General features: G+C 34.1%; 1 protein-coding gene across 2 annotated transcripts in view; it reads left to right on the top strand.

Annotated features, from left to right (window-relative positions):
* The window catches only part of LOC110441590 (dachshund homolog 1-like), a 95,451-nt gene that overhangs the window by 28,894 nt on the left and 44,989 nt on the right, over window positions 1–21,568 (top strand). For both annotated transcript variants that reach the window (XM_021484782.1, XM_021484781.1), the window contains exon 2: window positions 10,812–10,933. In XM_021484782.1, coding sequence (XP_021340457.1) covers window positions 10,812–10,933 — 122 coding nt within the window. The remainder of the gene's footprint in view (window positions 1–10,811; window positions 10,934–21,568) is intronic.

Here is a 21,568-nt window from a genome sequence, read left to right as displayed (position 1 = left end):
TTGACGTCTTACAACGGGTAACTCCCCATCTAGTCTTTATGATATATCACAAACACACATATGATATTTACTTTGGCATCTTACAATATTTAGTACCCTGGTTACAAGTAAGTCACTATCAACGTCGGAATCAAACCCAAGTCTACCAATACCAGCTTCACATGCTGTTAAAACATGCTGGATCTTATTGCTTACTTGAACAAGGTAAAACTTAAGAAAAAAATGTTGATAGCAAATTGTCAGCTTTGATCATTTATGGAAAGTCTGAGTTATTAACTTGCTTGATAAATTAGCATCAAATTACATTAAAGATGAAAATAATGAAAAGCAATGAATCGCTCACAAAATTTTGTGCATTGATTTAACTTGAAATATGAATATTTATATAAATATCCACAGAAAATAGTTTGTGTTTGAGAACTGGATGGTTTGTAGACTATGTAGAGACAAGTGCATGTTACTGAGGCTAACATTACAAGATCTGGTACATTAACGTCACAGGAAATACACATAAAAGCTTTCATATTTGGACTTCAAAATTAGATTGTGTCGGTTCAAACGTTACATTTCAAAAGAAAGATATACAGAAAAGAAAGTTTATAAGATGTCGATGAAACTTGATTATATTTGTTCCTGAGTTGTGTGCGAACTCTCTAGTGTTTTCAGCATTTGTTCTGTAACAACGGTCAAGGAACTACCTTTATCTTGATGTTGTTACACTTGTAAGATTTCATAGTTTGTACTGGCTTGACAGCATCAGTAGCATCACACTTGGCCAGCAACAGTAGCATCACACTTGGCCAGTAACAGTAGCATCACACATGCTGGTCTATATAAAACATGATAGCCCTTAACTGCAGTCCAGTCTGTTGATCTACATAATGTCTTCTAAATATAAATCAGACATTTGAAAATATTTTTAAAACATTGGGATACATAAGTTTACTTTTGATGTAAAATCAAACCATGAATATATATTTATGTTTGAAGGTCTTCTTATACACAGTAACCTCCCCTTAACCTCTGATGACTATAGGTAGCACGGTCGGTGAGTGCAGTTGTATAACAGTCTGAAGTCCAGGGTTCAAATCCAAGGCTAACCTCGCTAAATATTTTCATTCAGAACACTTTTTTAAAATTATATTTTGTTTTTTTCTTCTTAATAATTTTTTCAGAAATAATTTATCAGAGCTATAGTCATGCAAGTTTCCAATACTTGGTAACAGTTTTTGTCAGTGGTATGAGGGTCCTTAAGTAAGGATTATTACTAAATGTGTGAGCATTGCTCATCACTTTAGGAAGGGAGATAACCAATGTGTTTAAGCTTTTTTACTCCATTTTGTTCCAATAAAGCATATATTTAGGGAAACAAATTAATTGTAAGTCAGCATTGCTAGTTTTTGTTCCTTGTTTCATGAATCAACACCCAATTACAACATGAATAAACATTATATTATAAATAACAACATGCTGTTATGCAGTAAATAAAAATTCTCAAATTCTAAACATATTTTATTGGAAGTCTTTCCATAAAGCATGACCTGGGACACTTGAACGGTTAGACACACCTTAAGATAACAGCAATCAATATAATTGTTTTCTGCATATCTGTTTATAAAGTAATTTGAGGCTAAAACTACTCTCAATAAAAGCTGTTATCAAAAGATACAAGATTTTGTTAACAAGTCTTTAGGCCTGTTGGTGTATATATTTTAACCCCATGTGGAGCCCATCAGAATGAACCTGGCAGAAGAAAAAAATATGTCGGCTGTGAAGCATAATGATATAAATAAATTGCACATATTAACACGGTAACCAAACCCCGGAGTTATCTTGTGAATCGCTATGGTTTTAAAGAAGTGGATATCTACAATCTTGTGTAATTTATTTTCATTTTATCACAGTAAATTAATTCTTTTGACAAAATAACATAATAAATTTCATTATATGACCGACATTGGTAATTTTAATTGCTATGAAATGTTGCGGAAATTGATGATTTATTATTAGAGATATCACTTTTCATATGTTCTGTATATTGTGTTAGAGTTTAAATGGACTTTGTGTTATATGGTGTGTGTCATTTGTCCAGCACCAAACCTGATGGATATGTATATGTGTGAGGATTGTTTTCACACAGATCCTATTTCGATCAAGTGTGAATTGTGACTCAAACATTTAGTCCCATCTTAAAAAATATAGGTGTCAGAAAATGACATTTTTTCCAAAGGTATGTCTTTATATTTGTTGCAATTTTATCTTCCTCGTATATTAAAATGTTATTAATTTAAGGGTTCTGTCTTTTCTTTCGTTTTATGACAAGTTCTTTTATGTTTTATTTATATTTGTTACTTTTATTCAGATATAATGGAAAGTGTGTGCTTATATGCAAATCACCACGGTCTCTGATATCCTTTAAAGTGCATTACATGAAAAAATCACCTGAATCTTCACCTGCTAATTTGAATATTCATAAGTTTTGATTTGAATATGCATTAGTCTTAGTATAACCATTAGATTGCAATTACAAAATTAATTACAGGAAATAAAATAATTTTAAATCAATGGGTTGAAAATTAAGATAGTGACCAACAGTTGAATATATAGTTAAGGTTAGATTCACAATTTTCTTTAAAAATCCTAGAGAGCACATGATTCATAATCGTAATCATCATTTCAAATTTATCGCATTACCATTTCGATACTTATTGTATCATTGAAAAAAAAAAATCATTATGATTTAAGATACTGAGTACATGTATATCCAAACCTTATTGGATTTGAAATATAGCAGCATGTTCTCTATATCACAGTCTTCCTGTTTAATTCCTATGCATTTTTTCTCCCGTGTCTTTTTTTATGATAATAATATTAATCAGATCCTGTGCCTGGCAGCTGCGCCTACCATTTGGCTGTTTCAGAGCTTCCCTCCAACCTAGTTCAAAGACTCAATCTCCACAGTGGTAGGGGGGGTTACCACATTTAAAATAGTTTTGTTTACAATTTTGTCAGCGGGTTTGAGATTATCAATTTATGGCATTGTGGGTAAAATGCTAATTAGCAGGAGACACCCCCCTGGTATGATTTCAAGCAGATTACGAGTTAATAATGTGAAGCGAGTGAGTAAAGATGCCTAAACTCGCGAAGACAAGAATTCATTTCCCGGTAAGAGGAACCCAGTAGCTCTTGGTCTTTTGTCAATTTCAGATTGCAATATTAAATAAAAAGAACTTAAATGCCTTTTGCATTTAAACAATTGTTTGGGAGCAGCGTAAATGGATAGTATAGCTATGTTGTTGTCCTTAATTGTGCTATTAAAATCTCTGGTATAAAATTTTAAATGTAGCAAAACAACTTTTTACAGTGAAGAATTCGAACAAGTATTTTGTAAATTGAGATCATGAATAATTGAACAAATCTTCATGTGAAATTCCAATTTGAATTTTTAACCTGTTTTCCTATATAATGATACTTTACTGACTGTAATACTAGTGTGGTGTGCATTTGTCTTTATCAAAACAATCACATCCTAAAAGTAACTTTTTCTTGTAATCAGTATTTCATTTTGTATTTCCTTTCAATTCACTTCTGAGTTGGTCAATAAACACTTTGATTTTTAAACTCCTATTAAGAAGTTGAGGTTGTTAGTAAAGGTTCCTGGGTACATCCAGTGTGTGATCGCCTTGAGTGTGTCTCCGTGTATCACTGAGGTTAGTTAGTCAGATGTGTTGGAGTATCGTGTTTATTGGCAGTTTAACATACACAGAACATGTCTTCTAAGCAATGAATTTGGTCTTTATTGTCTGTAAGTATAACTAATCAACTCATTAATATCGCTGGGATCAGTCTCAGCACTGCATGCAGCGTGTAAACAGTGGGCTGGTGATTTCAAAGGCACCATCACACCTCACACCACCGACACAGGCTGGGGCTCCTCGGTTTCCTAACCAGGCAGGATGGCCATTTAATGAGTACACCTTAGCTGCAAATGTTTTACTGGGGCAAAATATGTGATTATTTCAATAATTAAATGCTAACTAACTGGCTTGTCTGTTGTGTAAATTGAGAGTAAAACACCGTAATGAGAGAGGGTGATGACTCCGTCCAAAGACAGGAATCCTAAGACTGCTGTGCTTGTAGGTTCTGCCTCACTGATGTTTATCCAGTGTTAACGCCATATTTGTCACTTGAACAGTTTCATAAAAATATTTTTGACTTTTCTGTTCTAAATATGATGTATCAGTAGTCATATTTAGTTTCATCAGTAAATGGTGACATTTGGTGGCATGAAATTGACCTCTTAAAACTGGTCATGTTTGGGAACAGAAATGACATCGAATATAGAAAGCTGCACTACTAATGATCATCTTTAAATATTGGTCAAATGAAATTCAGAAGTGTGATGACAGGTGACAACTAAGGTGTGATGACAGGTGACAACTAAAGTGTGATGTTGTGTGACAACTAAGGTGTGATGACATATGGCAAATAAGGTGTGATGACAGGTGACAACTAAGGTGTGGTGACAGGTGACAACTAAAGTGTGATGTCATGTGGAAACTAAGGTGTGATGACAGGTGGCAACTTAGATGTGAAAACATGTTACAACTAAGGTATGATGAAGGGTGACAACTAAGCTGTGATGACAGGTGACAACTAATGTGCAATGTCAGATGACAACTCTGATTTGGTGACAGGTGACAACCAAGGTATAATGACAGGTGACAGCTTAGATGTTTTGACAGGTGACATCTTAGGTGTGATGTCAGGTGACAATCCAGTTTTGGTGACAGGTGACAACTAAGGTATGAAGGCAGATGACAACTAAAGTGTAATGACAGGTTACAACTTAGGTGGGATGACAAATGACAACTAAGGTATGATGACAGGTGAAAACTAAGGTATGATGACAGGTGACAACTAAGGTATGATGACATGTGACAACTAAGGTATGATGACAGGTGACAACTAAGGTATGATGACAGGTGAACACTAAGGTATGATGACAGGTGACAACTAAAGTGTGATGTCATGTGGAAACTAAGGTGTGATGATAAGTGATAACTTAGATGTGATGAAAGGTGACAACTTGGTGACCTGTCATTCACTTAATCTGGAATCTCCGATTACTATTCCTTTGATGACAGGGGAATCAATTATATTTATAACTAACTTTTTGAACCAGAAAATAAAATTCTTCAAATAGAACTTTTAAGTTTTTGCTTCAACATGCAGCTGAGAACTTTTTTTACATAGATAGCAGATGAATCAATGAAAGACCAAGAGGTGATCAGCTAAACTTACATTTAACATTGAGTGTTTAACATTGAGTGTTTAACATTGAGCACTGAAGGTTGGATACCTACAACGATTTACCACCTGAGATATGATATGTGTAATCAAGTTATATGTACAAAACACTTAAGTGGACCAAGACCTGAATAACTTGTTTTCTCTTCTTTGCATGTAAACTATTTCATTTCTATCTGGAATCAGAATACTATTAAACGGAACACGCTATGAAAATTAGATCCTGTGATAAGTTTTGTGCACTTTACAGGACCTCAAATACCACTGTGCTGTTGTACAGAGTCGTATGAACTTCAGATGTACTTTAGTTGATTATCAAAAAAATAAGTAAAAGATAACTCCATTAAGTATCAGCTGCAATTTGAATAAAAACTTTATTTGTACATAATTGTCTACAATGAGATTCGTGTTGCTCACAGCAGGTTTTGGCACAACACATTCAAACAAATTTCTGAAATTCTAAATAAATTCATTGAATGATTGAATTGTAATGTAAAAATGATAAATGATATATGTTTTCTGGGTATACCAATTTAGTTAGATTTCGTTTTCCAGGTGATGGGGTTTTAAATCCCTTTCAGCAAATGTATAGAAAGGTTTTTATACAATTCACCCTTGACTGTCTCTATAGTCAAGGGTTTGTGTGTGGCCATAATCAACCTGATACGATATGTTCTCCAATTTTGAATCGTGTCGTATTTTTTTCCCAGCATTTAACTACAATAGCTGCTCATGCTGATAGCCGATGGAGATCAAATCGGAATACGATAAATGAATTTAAATTAGAATCACAGAAAAAAGTTAGAGTAGCCACTGCCGAAGATACGGGCGAAAACTGTAGTACGCAGGGCCTTCGTACAAAGGAAACTATCCCATTGTGAGTGTCAGGTAAACTTACACTGGAGGAGACAAATGCATCAAAAGACAGCCTCGTGAAGAAGTTTTCCACCTATTGTGTTGATTCAATTGTTACATGTAGAACTCCTCCATAGGACTAGGACGATTTAATTGATACCACACGGGCACAAAGAGACTCCTCCCTCCATTTCTATTGTAACTGTGAGGACAGAATTGTGCAGGATTGTGTGCCACTCTGACAACATCGTTTCTTTCGCAGATATCTTCTTTTTTATTTTTATCTTGCAAAAATTCAATTTAAGTCATTTGCACCTGCTCACAAATAGCCAATGCTGGAATTGGAAATTCTGTGAGGGTAATGTTTTTCAATTTTCTATAGCTATGTTTGTTATAGGTTATTATCTGACTGTTCTAATCGGGATGGGAGGGGAGGGCTGGTAGGTGCTGGTTAGCCTCGCTTCACTGCACTACGAGTCTGTTTGATCTGCTCATCCATGAAAAGAAAAGATATTAAAAATTAAAATGGCATCCAAAATAAATTGGGAGGGTATCTATCACCTGTAGAACTGTCAATAGGCCGAGGATGAGAAGCCATAAATCCATGGTTTGCTTTTCTATTGAAGAAGTGAAATTGAATGTGTAACACAGCATCCATAAGCCAATAGCTTCCACCATTGGAGTTAAATGAATTGGAAAACGGTCGCACGGTTAAAATACATTTTATTATCATTGAATATGACGGCTGTTTGTACAAAGTGAATAAAAGTAACTACCGGTACACTTAAAGAAACGAGGCAAAATGAAACTTTCCCTGCTTCATTCTTCTCTAATTGGCCGTGCAGGGAGGCGACTTGGCATGGATGTTAGGCAATCTCATTTGACAGTAATACCCCTTAAATTCAGTGAATTTTCAAACATTTATTTCCTTTTATTTAGCAATTTTTATCATTAGATAGGATTTCTAAATGAAACTGCACAAACAAGTCTACAATAACAGCTACTGCGGGCTGCCGTATGGGGCTGATTCTTCTGATATTGGGGGAAATTTAATGATTTATGTTGAAATGGTTATCAATAATTCTCATTTCCACCAGGTAAATTACTGGTATCTGGTCTGATCTCTATCCCTAATTGGACGAGGAAATTAGAAAATGACAAATATTGCTGCAAATTAGTCATGCCAAGCTGTATCTTCAAAAACGGTTTTATCGTACAATGTAGTAGTAATAATATTGCGTAAAATTGCTGTGAAAAAATTGAGGAGTTTCTTCAACTGTAAATACACAACATAATGTATATCACCAGTTTACTAACAGTGACAATGTGTAAACGCACTTTATTGACAAATGTGTGTATTTTTAGCTCCACAGTTTTATTTTTGTCCATGACAGTTGAATACAACATGTCATTATGTGTCATTATTATTGAACATTTTTTCGGAAAAACAATTTCTTTGTAACTTTGAAAGTGTAAGATAATTCTACCAAGGTGGACAACTCGTGTCAAACACCTGTCCAGGTCACGAGGGTCAGGCAGATGTCCGCGGTATATCTGAAGTCTACATGTATATATATGTACCAGTATAGGTCAGGATATCTAATCTTCACACATGTTCTATATTTTGTGTAATGTTAAAAACATTTTTATTCTCTAATTATATCACAAATCTTCACACTCCGAAGAGTGACGAGATCCCAAATATGGCTGCATGTCTGTAATATCCTTAAATCCAAACAATTGGTCTTCGTTTTAAATTTTCAATGAAAATCTCCCAAAACAGAAAGATGTTCTGAAAGTAAACGGAACAAATAACCTATGATTAAGGTATTCAGTTTGGTACATGGTCAGCACCTGTCCTCATGCCCTGTCAGACAGGAGACGGACAGGTAAGCTGCTATTGTCCTGTGAACATTGAGACCTTAATAGACTGTAGCAATGTCTTTGTGATTTGCATACATCAATGTATTGTGATATCTTAATCAAGGTTTTATTTTAGGAGATATTACTAGTTTTGAAACACCTTTTATACAATGTTTGATATTAATTCATTGATCATATTTGTTCTTTTTCTAAATTTTGGACATTTGTATGTCTATATGAGAGAAGTATGGGCCATTTTGCTGTGATACGGGTATATGTTTATGGTAGTTCTATGGTTGTAAACAGCTTCACAATACACTACATATAATACCACATCAACAGTTACTCAATAGGCAGACATGGTTTAACCCATGGGTGAACACGCAATTTCTTCAATGTTCGTTCATTCATAGTGTCTTCTTACAACTAAAGGGAAAATCTGTGGCGTATGTAACCAGATACAGCCGTTTACCGAGACGGACCTACCCATATATAGTATCGCGGGTAGATTCTGTTTCCTACACCCATTGACCAGGTCTGAGGAAATGATACCCGTTCTACTATTAACGACGAGAGCTGCTGTTAGTTCTGCCAGAGACCTAGCCTCTTGATCTCTAATTGCAGATAAAGTATACCTTCCCAATTCTCTATCGGCCCTCAAATTATACCGCAACTGTGGTGGATTCTGGTTTTATATCTGCGCTATATTAACAGGCCACCGCTACGCTATATTAACAGGCCACCGCTACCGAGGTAAACCACATATGTAAATGTCAACACAAAAGATACGCTTTTCACTTTAAAGTCACAAAGGGGTTTGTCATGTGATAGAAAAATTACGGCCTAATATATTTTATGATAATATGTTGAATTATGTTTGAAATGTGTATTTAATATGGGACATTTTAACAATTTACCTAAAATTGAAAATGTTCTGATACATTAGAAATTTTACAATGATAGGCGTCATTGTTTAATGAATGGATGAAACCATTGGACTATACAACTGTGAATTAAAGGGATATTAAAGAGGCCCACATTTCCAAATTGAATTCCCTGGTATCATTATGGGAGGTGTTTAGTGCTGTAGTGTAGTGTAGATCCAATCGTTTTTATAGGTTAAGTATCCCTTTAATGATGTTTATGATAATTAGTGTTTTTTATAGGTAATGATATCAATTTCAAATGAAAATTTATTTTATCTCTTGAACGGTATGTATGTATGTATGTATGTAATATAGAAATCTATTTTATCTCGGTGAATGGTATGTATGTATGTATGGAATATAGAAATCTTTTTTATCTCGGTGAACGGTATGTATGTATGTATGCATGTAAGTATGTATGTATGTAATATAGAATCTATTTTATCTCGGTGAACGGTATGTATGTATGTAATATAGAATCTATTTTATCTTGGTGAACGGTATATATGTATGTTTGTATGTATGTAATATAGAAATCTATTTTAGTGATGTTTATTAGAATTTATGTTTTTTAAAAAAATATTTCAACGTATCATTTAAATGTTTAGATTGATGCACCAAGAGTAAAATTCTTATGTTGGATTCACGTTTGATTTAACCTTGAAATTTTAGAAACGCCGTTACAAAATATGTCTTCAATGAAAGTTGTTTTTGAATTGCATTTTGTAGGACACATATTCCATAGTATTTGTGACAGAGTTTGATTGATAGAAAGGTTTTCCAGAGATCTTCCCTCATATACAGTGGCAGGCTGTGTGCAGGAAGATCCTGTACTAATAAACCCAATCAAACTTAATGATAACAGACATAAACAGAAATTATATCATGATTGCGGATCAAGTAAATACTAAAAAGATTTCAAAGTATCCATTTGCTTGTGGAGACTGAGATATTTACTCAACAACTATATTAATTCTCGGCTCTCAAGCCTGCACTCGCGCCGGGAGCTATTTTATGGCCATTGCTAAAATGCAAATATTAGCCACAGTGGCATATTTTTACATTTCCTCTATAAATTTCAGATGTGGGATGAATTATCAGAAATTTGATATAAATCATCGTGGGTTTCTTTTTCTGGTATGTATCTCTGTATCGCCCTCTCAAACGATTGACATACATAATCTCCAAGGTCAGGTGCACTTTGAGTGTGTAACTCTTTTTGTGCACTTTCTTGTTTTCATATGTAGGAGTATTTTGGAGAAACAGTCTCTCATTAAATCTGGGCTGCCTAATGTACCAAACCCCCATGTGCATACTGCTCCGTGCCATGCCTAGTATGTCACCTTTCATCCCAAAAATTAAATATCACTCTACACCTTAAATTCATCAAATTGGCAAAGAAGTCAGCAAGCAATTCTATTTTTTTTGTTCGTGTAAAGTAAGGCAGACTTGAAATAATCAACATGTAATTTTCAATGAAAAAAGTAATTTTCAATGAAAAATGTAATTTTCAATGAAACTTTTCATTTGAAATCATTTTTTCTAAGTCAAATATCCCCTTCACAGTACACTAAATTGACCCATACTTCTAGGATACCAGATATTTTGATAACAAAACTCATAGTCATCATACAACATCTGTAAGTCAACAAGTCTAACAATCTGTTTCTCTATAGAAGTCAGACAGTGAACCATAAATGTATAAAACTTTCCTTTTTTTCAGAATTGTTATTTTCAGTTTTTTGTTTCAGAAGGTTTTAAGTGTATGGCTCTGTTGGCATACAAGTCTTTGTAATACTAAAGCAAGCAAACTTTTATGTTTCAAAATACTTTATTTGTGTTGTTTTATTTTTGTAGTGCCCGACCTGGTCGTCCTCCCAAGAGGAACCCACACCTCCACGCCAGCCCAGAAACTTTGGAGAAACTGAAGAAGAGCCGTCTGGACGGAGATCACTTCCAGTATGACCCGCGACTATATGGTAAGTTTATAATGAATACTATCAGTGGTTTAAAATAAAGTCATTTCTGTATTTACATCAAGGTCAAAGGACAAAGGTCAAAGTTTTTGAAACATTCAGTGATGGGATACTGTACTGTTTGTTTCAAGGGAGTTCTTCAGAAGGGATGGCACTGGGCACTACTTAGGTGGGAAGCATTTCCTCATTACAAGGTTGAGAACTTTATTCATTAAATACAATTGTCTTCCCAACAGTGTACTGAAGAATTGTGTATACCCGATCCCTAAACTCCCTAAGTACATTCTGGAATGACAACATTCCAATGTAATATTGCTACAAAGATATAGATAACAATCTGGCACTGCGATGTCCCAGGAAAACAAGACGGGGAATATCAGGACCAGTCTTTAACAAGATGCAGGAATATCCATCGTTCAAACTTCACTTAGGATTTATATCTGGCTGAAAAACAAGCATTTATATCTCCCAGAAAAACAAGACATCTCCCTGTGTGTGTACTAGTTTTATATTTCAGTCTATTACATATGGCCTGACCAGAGGGTCAGATGGACCTTATGGGGTTTCAATAGCTATTGTCAGGAGTGTCCATTTCTACCTAAAGTTTGCATGTCAGAGTGACTGATGGGGCTCCATTATAATAGTCTGACCATTATAATCTTAAACGCAAGGCAGTGCTACATGGTTTTAAAAAGCTGTTGTCTCAAATCTGAAGGCAGCTCCAGTCCGAAGCTTGCCCATAAATGTTAGTCCTGGCCACATCACCTAATGGTCAGTCTAAAGGTCATTGTGAAGGTCAGTCAGTAGATTCCAAGATTATTTTTAAAGCAGTATGCCATTGCATCAAGTTTGAAAGAACATCAACATGAACATAAGTTAATGACATATTAGACTAAACAATTAATTTAGGTAATAAAGAACAAGTTAAAAAAGTGATTTAGGTAATACATTGTTATTGAATATGTATAGAAAAAGTTAAATAAAATGGTAATAACAAAATTATTTAGGTACTACATGTAAAAAAAAATAACAACAACAAATTTGACTTACAAAATATTGGATTGAATAAGTAACACACCTTTCTTTTGTAGATTAAGGAAATGTATTTTTAGCAATTTTTCTTTTAATAGCACACTTTTATGATAAAACTGACAATGAAATGAATGCAAAAACTTAATGCGGAAAAAGTATTTGTACTTTAATGTTTTTTTATATCAGAATGCCATATACCTTCTTACATATACGTGTGTTGTTTGAAACCATTGAATACATTGGAAATGTACTGAAGTAAACATATTAGACTAGATTGTGCCAGGTGTTCCTCGGAATGTGATTCCTTGATCTAAGATTGGCATAGCGGTAGGTATTATTGCTATCAGCTCACCACAGATGTGCACCTATATTGCACAACACGTATTTCTATAGTCAACACACTGTTGGAAAAATACAGCATTTCACAGAAGATAAATCTTAATGTTTTTTTTCAGGATTTTTTTGGTTCATTTTTTTTCTTCAGAGTTTCATGCAAAGCTATAGAAATGATTGATCGATATTCATCATATACTTACTTAATATATAGATCTTGATCTGGATTACTTGTGATATCGGGGAAAAGAGAAGGAATTTTAAACTTCTGATATATTGTAATTTAAAACCTTTGGCCACAGAAATTTACCCAATAGTTACACAAACTTGTCAAAGATTGTTGATAAGTCAGAAATTTACCAAAAAAGTTACAAGGCTTTGTCAAATATTAATAATAAATCTCAACTTTACCCAAAGTAACAGAAAATCTAGTCCCAGAGTATTTAAAGGTTTCCAGTCAAGTACCATTAGATTTCCCAAGTAGCTATGAATTTTACGAGTGTGAAACACAATTGCAAATTTCAACATGTTCTGCCCTACAATGAAATATACCATGGTAAGTTGTATTCAAATGGAAAACTATATTTTCTCTTTATTATATTTTATAAGCAGAAAAAAACAACATTACTGAATTAAAAAAGTTCACGGATTACTTGTGTTTTCTTTGGTGCCATATTAATGATGGCATTGACTTAACAGGAAGTCTGCCCACCATTTTGAATGCAGCTACTCATTGCAATTATATACTGTTTTCTGCTAATTCTGGTAAGATTTGTTCCCAAAATTTTTATCAGTTGTATTTTCTTAAAAACCTTTATGTACATATACCAAAGATGTTCTAAAATAACCACTTAAGCTAGAATTGTGTCATCTGAATTTGTAAGGAAAATCAGCAGCTTTGAATGCAGTTAATGACAAACACTGTTCTGATTGGTCAAGTTATCTACACGGAATGAAGCACATCACTTACATCAGATTCACAGGAGTCTTAGATAGTTGACTATACCCAATATGTACAGGAATCCCAGATAGTTCACAGGAGTCTTAGATAGTTGACTATACCCAATATGTACAGGAATCCCAGATAGTTCACAGGAGTCTTAGATAGTTGACTATACCCAATATGTACAGGAATCCCAGATAGTTCACAGGAGTCTTAGATAGTTGACTATACCCAATATGTACAGGAATCCCAGATAGTTCACAGGAGTCTTAGATAGTTGACTATACCCAATATGTACAGGAATCCCAGATAGTTCACAGGAGTCTTAGATAGTTGACTATACCCAATATGTACAGGAATCCCAGATAGTTCACAGGAGTCTTAGATAGTTGACTACATGTCACAAATATACCCAATATGTACAGGAGCTTGAGGTTGCTGACTAAATATATAGTAAGTTTACCAGAATCACCTATCTATCACGCTAATTAGAGAAAGGTGTGGTGGTCGTGTCAGGTGCTATATCAATGCTAATAAAACCTAATGCCCTGTACGTATTACAGCAATTCAATACCTGTATTACCAGGTGAATGATCATAAAAGCTTGGCCAAGTCATTAACAGTTGTCAGTACACTGCCGTTTATATGTAAACACCTGAAAATTAGTTACATTTTCTGGCTGCATAATACACCTACATAAATAGCTGGTATTTTATACAACTGAGAATTCTCTGTAAATACCTAGTTAGCTTAAAATCAGCTCAAATAGTTTTCTCAAACCTCCTTAATGAAGTTTATGGTTTACTTTAAATTCTGTTTAACTGTGATATTTGTTTTAATTGAGAATGCAATGTTTTGCAGATTTCAACAGAAAATATTCAGGAATTGAGATGTAAGAAAAAATGATTGGTTCAATTTAAGCTAACAATGCCTGTTATACAATGATGTCTGATATTTATCACAAGTATCAGTGTTTGTACAATGCAAAAAATTGTTGGAACGATTTCTCACAAGACTGGACCGCCTGTACAGAGCCTGGTGACCATATGAACAAATTCAAACAATCTGACAGATTTGTAAATCTATCCCCTAAAATTAATAGCCGTGGGTGAGATTTGTAATAAAAACCATTAACTCCATAATTTTTCTTTATATTACAGAGAATGAAATAGTTGGCACCCCATGGTAAATGTAAACAACTGTTTCATTATACTGGCCATCCAATAGGCCTGTCTGATAATCGACAACTTATTTTGAAATTAAACAAAGTAACAGCTAGAGTTATTGTTGATGAATTAAAAACAATTTCCGTTTTCTGTGTGTGTCTGTGATCTGGACTGGTAGGTATAGGTAGGGATACAGTTGTCAAGATAGAAATGAGGAGGGGGCAAAGAAAAACATATCACTTCTGTCACGTCCCCACAAGTCTCTGCCAAAGATAACAGGCATGTTACAAATGAAATTATGTCAGATGAAATTGGCGACACTAATTTCAAAAGTTTTTATTCCACAAATGCGCTTTGAAGTTATGAAAACAAGCGGATAATGAATTTTTCTCTGGCTTGTACATAACAACATACTGGGAAAGTTGGTTTGATTATTTTTCCATGGGGTCTAGTGTGATTTATCAAGTTTCAATTAATTGAATCCTAAATCTTTTGCGGATTTCCTATCAACCTTTTCTGACAAGTCCATTAGCATACTGACCTCAGCAATCTTGTTATCAGGGGAGGACAGTACAAGAAAAATGCCTTCTAAATTCATTTGAAATGACCGAAATGAACATTCGTGTTTTTCTTCAATTGAACGGAGAACAAGCATGTAATCTTTTATGAGAACAGATAGATAAAGCAGACCGTCCAATAAAAAGGGAAATCACTTTCAGTCGGTGCATGTAAACTACGGCAAACTCCAAAAAGGATTCTAAATGCAACTCAGCATTTCATTTGAAAAGATATTATTTTTTATAGTGCAGAAATAACAATTTATCAAATTAGAAAATTGGATGTTAATCTGGTAATGTGAAAATGACACATAATTTATAAGAATAGCATTGAAACATGTAAATGCTCGATGCCGGATCTGTCAGAAATATTTTATGTCTATTTACACATGATTATTTGCGACAATAATCCGACAGGAATTGACAAAGGAGTCTCCTGTTAAAATCATATTAATTTTTCGGGTTTGTATATTGTTGGGAATGGAATGCACTAGCCTTAGATTAGATGATGAATAAAATATAAATTGAAGTGGCATTTGGACACAGAACTGTTTTGTCAATTTATGTTATTATCTTGCAATAAATCCTCTGGCTTAAATGTGAAATGAGTCGTTGGTTTTGATTTTCTCGTAATCTGTCATTGGTACAACACCAAGTTTTACGTAGTTTAGGCCTCCTCAACTTTCCATCATTACAGACACACCACTTATAAAGGGTGGGCTAATGGAGTGAGCACATTTCACACAAATTTGTTATCAATTTTTCACATTTTGGATTTCTGTTGCATGCGTAATGAAAATGCTTTGTAAATTATGTTGAATTACTTCAAAATATTTTGCAATTATTTCTGGTGCAGTCCTCAGTATGGGGTTATCCTCTTTCATAACTTCACATTGCCAGAGGAAATTGACACATTTTAGATCAAATCTGTTACTTTTTCTATGTTAAACCTGATAAGCAGTTAAATATTTTCATATTTTTAATCAATTTGCTAGAACAGAAGTGTCATTCTTTTTTTAGAACTAAATATACTTCTGAAATATCATTTAGTGTGGCCAGTTTTTTTTGCATAATGATTCCAAGATTTATATAAATGGCAAGTGAACAAAATGTAGGTAGTATTTGGAAACAATCTTACATTTCATTACACAAATAAAACAGTAGGAAATGATAACATTTTATGTTTGAAATTTGTAAACTTGATGTTTCTGTTTCACCCATAAAATGTCGATGATGTATGACTAGCCCACATTTGGTTTATCAAGGGATACATAAGTGGTTGCCATGACCACACAAGAAAATCTTTTATCACGGAGAACTAAGATTAAATTTCTCAAACTCTATGTTTAAAATCAAACATTTTATGATGTAACTGAGATATAGCTGTACCTACAGGGAAACAGTGATTTTGGCAAAGGTGAACGGGTTCAGTTCCACAAAAGATATCCTGCATTAGTCACATTGCAATGCCTTCCTTTAGCCGTACAGATGTAGGACTCGCTAGGCTGTAATTACTGTCTGCTCGGTTGTGTAACATGTGGGACATATCTTTTTATGTGCACATCTGTGACAGAAATTCTCTAGAACCTACTAACTACAAAGTTAATCGATTGGAAATGGACAGCAGACCCCTGGAATCATGGTGGTCAAAAACGGCACCAAGAGAAACCCTCCTCATTAACAGACAGAGCAGGCGTTGTTGGCATTATTATTGACAAGCATTTTTGATTTATGAAAATAAACATTACAGAAATACATTTTGATAGAAATGACTGTGAATTGAAGTACAAATTTTATTACATTATATCCAAATTTGTTCATTGTAAATTTGGATTGATGATTTTTTTTTAAGGCTATTAGGAAAAAAAAGACGGACTTTAATGGGTAAAATGTTCCGATGGCGAGCTACATTTATGACTTTTGGCCACGTATAAATACACTCATTACAAGATCAAAACCACAGCAGATAATTTATGAATTTACCCATGACAGTCGAGTTTGATTTCTGTTCACGAGTATGATTACTACCTAATTATTTTCCTATAAATATTAAGATTTCAAAGGAGAAGGAAATTTAATTTATAGAAGCTATGAGCAATAATTCAGAGAAAAGTGCCCAGAATCATTGAATGGCTACATCTATGTTGTAACATCCTGTTGTGACGAGCCTTGTGTGATCTAGATGTTGTGAGTAGAGTCATTGAGGGTTTCTTATAAGGGGGCTGGCATCTTGTTGGTCGAATAAAACCATGAAGCCCTGGCTGATTAATAAAATCAAACTTGGAGGCTATATGATTGGTGTTACCAGTAGAATGATGTTTCTGGATTCCTCAGATCTAACAATTAATACATCATGATGTCATTGCAATCTCAAAAACCATAAAACCTCAAAAACATTAAAAAAAAAAAAGCAGAACTGTCATTTGACTTTGTAATCACACAACATAATAACGGCTTTGATCTGAACATCAACGATTAGAAGAGCATCATTCAAACCGCAAAAATATTCAATTTCAGCTTTGAGCAAAGTCGGTATGATGAAAGTTTCTAATTTTGATAAAGATAAATGAGAAAGAGGCTTTTGTGACATCAGGGAAATCAATCAATCATGTCGGATACCATGACATTTTTCAGAAAAAAGGGAAAATATTTCTTTCTAGTTTGAAATGGAAGAGAAATTGGTGTATAGGCATTATTGGTTGAATTTAATGGTGATTGTCAAGTGGAAATGTCAAGTGTTTAACTGCTCAGTGACTACATTTGGTTATTAAACTATTGGAAGAGACGTAGAACAGGCTCATAGATATATTAAATGTGCCCAGGGGTAGAGGGCAAATCTGAGCATATTATCATACACTGGTTTTAACATTATTTAATTTTTAATTTTTAATACGTAAGTTTTGTGCAGTCAGATATTCAATGTAGTATAGCTTTTGTCTGGATTTAATTGGCTTAGTTTGCTATTTTTTCAAAAGCTTTGTTGTGATTGGTTCCTTTTTACGTGATGTAATGATTGGCTAGTATTTGTACAATAGTGATTGGTTCCTTTTTACATGATGTAATGATTGGCTAGTATTTGTACAATAGTGATTGGTCGAGGTGAAAGGATGCAGATTTGCCAGGTATTTGTTTGAATGACACAAAATTAGACCAGTTATGCCAATTGGAATACCGGTAGATCCTTTGATATTTCATTAAATAAAACATTTAAACTTTACAAATTCATGTAATTGTTTGCTGTAGATTGGTTTTACATTATAAAGTAGATTCATGTACAATACAGTTAGAGAGAACACAGAAACACTGGTTGGCACTGATCAATACATGTCATTCATGCAGTTCACCTTGAATATATCATGCCTTTTTCAAATTATCAAATTTGTCTTGCAGACAAAGTGATTTGCATGTTATTGAGAAGGTAGTCACAGGTAGGCTTCGCTCTATATTCTACAGAATCTGATCAGACAGCTTTTAGCCTGTAGCCATTATAAATGCGGTACAGTTAATTCGGCAAGTTTGCTATAAGAAAATGCACATCTAAAGCTTTGTCAATAATGAGATTTCTACAAAAGGGAAAAGAAAATTGAAAACTGATCAGTTGAAGTTCTCGGAGGACTGATTTGTGTGGATGGACGTGAGGGGCCTTATTAAAACCTTCCACCCTATGGAATGCTATTGATTGAGTCGTGGTTGATTGCAAATCAAGTCTTTGTGTGGTTAGTTTTGGTAGGAAGGAAATCAGAATCACATCACACAGAAATTAAACATCTTCAAACTGCGAGTGTCTTTACACGTTTGTGGTTTGAGACGGCTAGAGGGCATTGATTAAAGACAGTGTTACACTGTGCACTCAGACCACTAAAAACAAAGAGTTAAAACACGATAATACAGATGACAACAGTTCACTGACATGTTGATTCATCTAATTGAAAACACATACAAATTTCTTAAATATTCCGTTTTGTTGTACAAATAACTTTTATTTCTGTTTTGAAAGTTTTGATTATGAGATGAGAAAGCTCTGGCTGAACTTTATTGATTGGTTTCAGAAGTTTGTCTGTGATAGAAAGAATTTCTATTCATAAACAGCCCCCTTTGTTAAAGATGGTTGTTAAGTTAAAGAAGGTTGTTAATCTTTTGTAGCCCAACATGTTGAAAAATGGTATTGCAGAAAATGTACCTAGAAAGAATATATTAAACCTTTGCAAATGTACATTTCTGCTGAGGCTTTCTTCACTTTTAAGATGAGTAGCCTAATTTCTGTACGAAATTTTAACGTATTTTTCCAAAGAGTATACTAATATGTTTTTAAGTAAGTGCTGTGGACCTGATGTACCTTGAAGATTTAATGCCAGACAAGAAACCATTTAAATTATTCCCTGAATGAGGAAGGAAAACTACTTGTATATGTAAAAACAGAGACATGGAGAGTGACTTTGTATAGAACCATGACATGGTGTTGTTGTTTATATTAACGGGACAACCCCTCCTCTTACGATTCTGATGTAGTAACATTTATAGTTCAGCTCTACAAGTCTAAATTACCTCCAGGGAATGATTCTAAAGTACAAAATGTGCATTCCTCTTATTTCTTTTTCATGTTCACTCCAAATTAGATCATGTCTCGCTGTCTGTTTGTTTAGAAATTATAAATTTTGATGAAAATAAAAGTACGCTGGCTACACTAATCAAAGCATTCCTGCAGGCAGGGTAATGGCAGGATCAGAATACCAACTTTCCACTCAAAATCTTGATAGAGTTTCGTGGCAATTTTGAGTATTTCTTTCTCGTTCTAAATCATCTTCAATTGAATACATCAAAGCACATTGAATGGATGTATATTTGTTTTATTTATTTACACACACAAGTGTGAATGCACGTTTTGGGAACATCAGACATATCCAGCATTTGTCTGTAATATAATTTGGAAGTGTTTATTATATAATATCTGTGTAACACTCGGATGTGGGCCTAGGACATGTTGGTTGTGTTACGTCGGGCTCCATTTGATCTGTGCCAGTTCCATTTGTATCAAATAAATCCATTTCTCTTTGTTGGTCTCTTAATTCATTATATTATCTCGCGTTTTGTAAGATGTTTACAATTGTTCTGTTCTTTGAGTTTTTGTACCGAGGATTCATTTTCTACATCGTCATGGCTTCTTTACATGCAGAATGACTATTACCATAGCGATGACAGTTCAATATGATCAACTGATATTGAATTAGGCGGGTAAACAATATACGTGTATTCCCTGAATGGTGATAACTTGTTTACTGGCGATCAATACAACCTTTTAGGCTGTGTATATCCAATTGAACAGACAGACATATCATACTCTCGACTGATACAATAAATTCAAATTAGTTTTATTGTTTTAATAATTGTTCTCATTCTCTGAGAAGTTTACACTTCAAAGATGGCAGCTCTTTGGGTTGGAAACTTCCTACTTGGTTATCAGACGTATTTATATAAACATTGGCAAGTTAAATTATAGAATTATCTTACATGTTGCCTCTGTTATAGAATATTCTGTTGGGTTAAAAAGAGGCCACATTTAACTTCCAAAGTCAAATTTTTAACCATGTAGGCCAAGTTACTTGACCCTGATTGGTCAGGTCTATCTAGCTGTATGGGAGGACACCAGTATGTTATGGGAAGTAACTCTTGTGACAGACCGGAGTCCTTCAGAGAGGATCTTATACTATCAGTTGCCACTGTCTGTATTGACCATGTTCTAGCTGCTTGACCAGCTCGTCATGACGTTGAGGAGTTTATCCAAACTTGTATCAATACTGGAATCACAGGTGTGTCTCGATAGTTTCCCTCAGATGGACCTCTGTCAGCTTAGAAATCAATTCATTTCACAAACCGTACAGCTTGTGTGAGGGACGCTGGCAATCTAGAGGGAATGATTAAAGAGCTTCACAGACAGGAAATAAACAAATGAAATTGCTTAGTAAATTGATGATTTGGTACATTTTTATCTAATTGAGTGTGTAAATTTCTCTGCTAGAGGAAATGATTTGTTTGAAAATTGACATTTGCAGATTTTTTGACATTTATTAGATTCAATAACCAATGGCGTGATTTGCCCATCTGTAGGGTTCTTCATAATTATTTTTCATTTTTAGCCCCATTTCTAATCTTCTTCTCCACCTTGAAGCCATATTTTCATTAAGTCATGATTTTTATTTCCTGTTCTTGAAATAAAACTGGAAACTGAACAATTACTGGGATATAAATTTGAATTCGTGATAGTAATTGTATGAAAAGTTGTTGGGAAAAAATGAGAGGCAAACAGGTTTAATGAGATCAAACCTCAACGATTATGACAAGGGAAAATTAGATAAGCATATTCCCATCATGAAGATTGAATCATTTAAAATTCAATATTCAAAAGTTATTTGCTTCTCACATCACAAGATTAAAAATGGAATTACTTCGGACAGTGATGGAGTTATAGCCAATCTTATTCTTTCTGCATTTTGTGGAACATTTTCCAGCTAAATTTTATTGGACCAAAAATAAAATTTATTGAATAATGAGAAAATTACAAAAATAGTTTGTGAATAACAACACATAACAAGCCTGGCTTCGCTTATCT

Source organism: Mizuhopecten yessoensis, unplaced genomic scaffold (assembly GCF_002113885.1).
Source record: "Mizuhopecten yessoensis strain PY_sf001 unplaced genomic scaffold, ASM211388v2 scaffold716047, whole genome shotgun sequence".
NCBI classification, from domain to species: Eukaryota; Metazoa; Mollusca; class Bivalvia; order Pectinida; family Pectinidae; genus Mizuhopecten; species Mizuhopecten yessoensis.
This window is presented reverse-complemented; position numbering and strand designations above follow the sequence as displayed.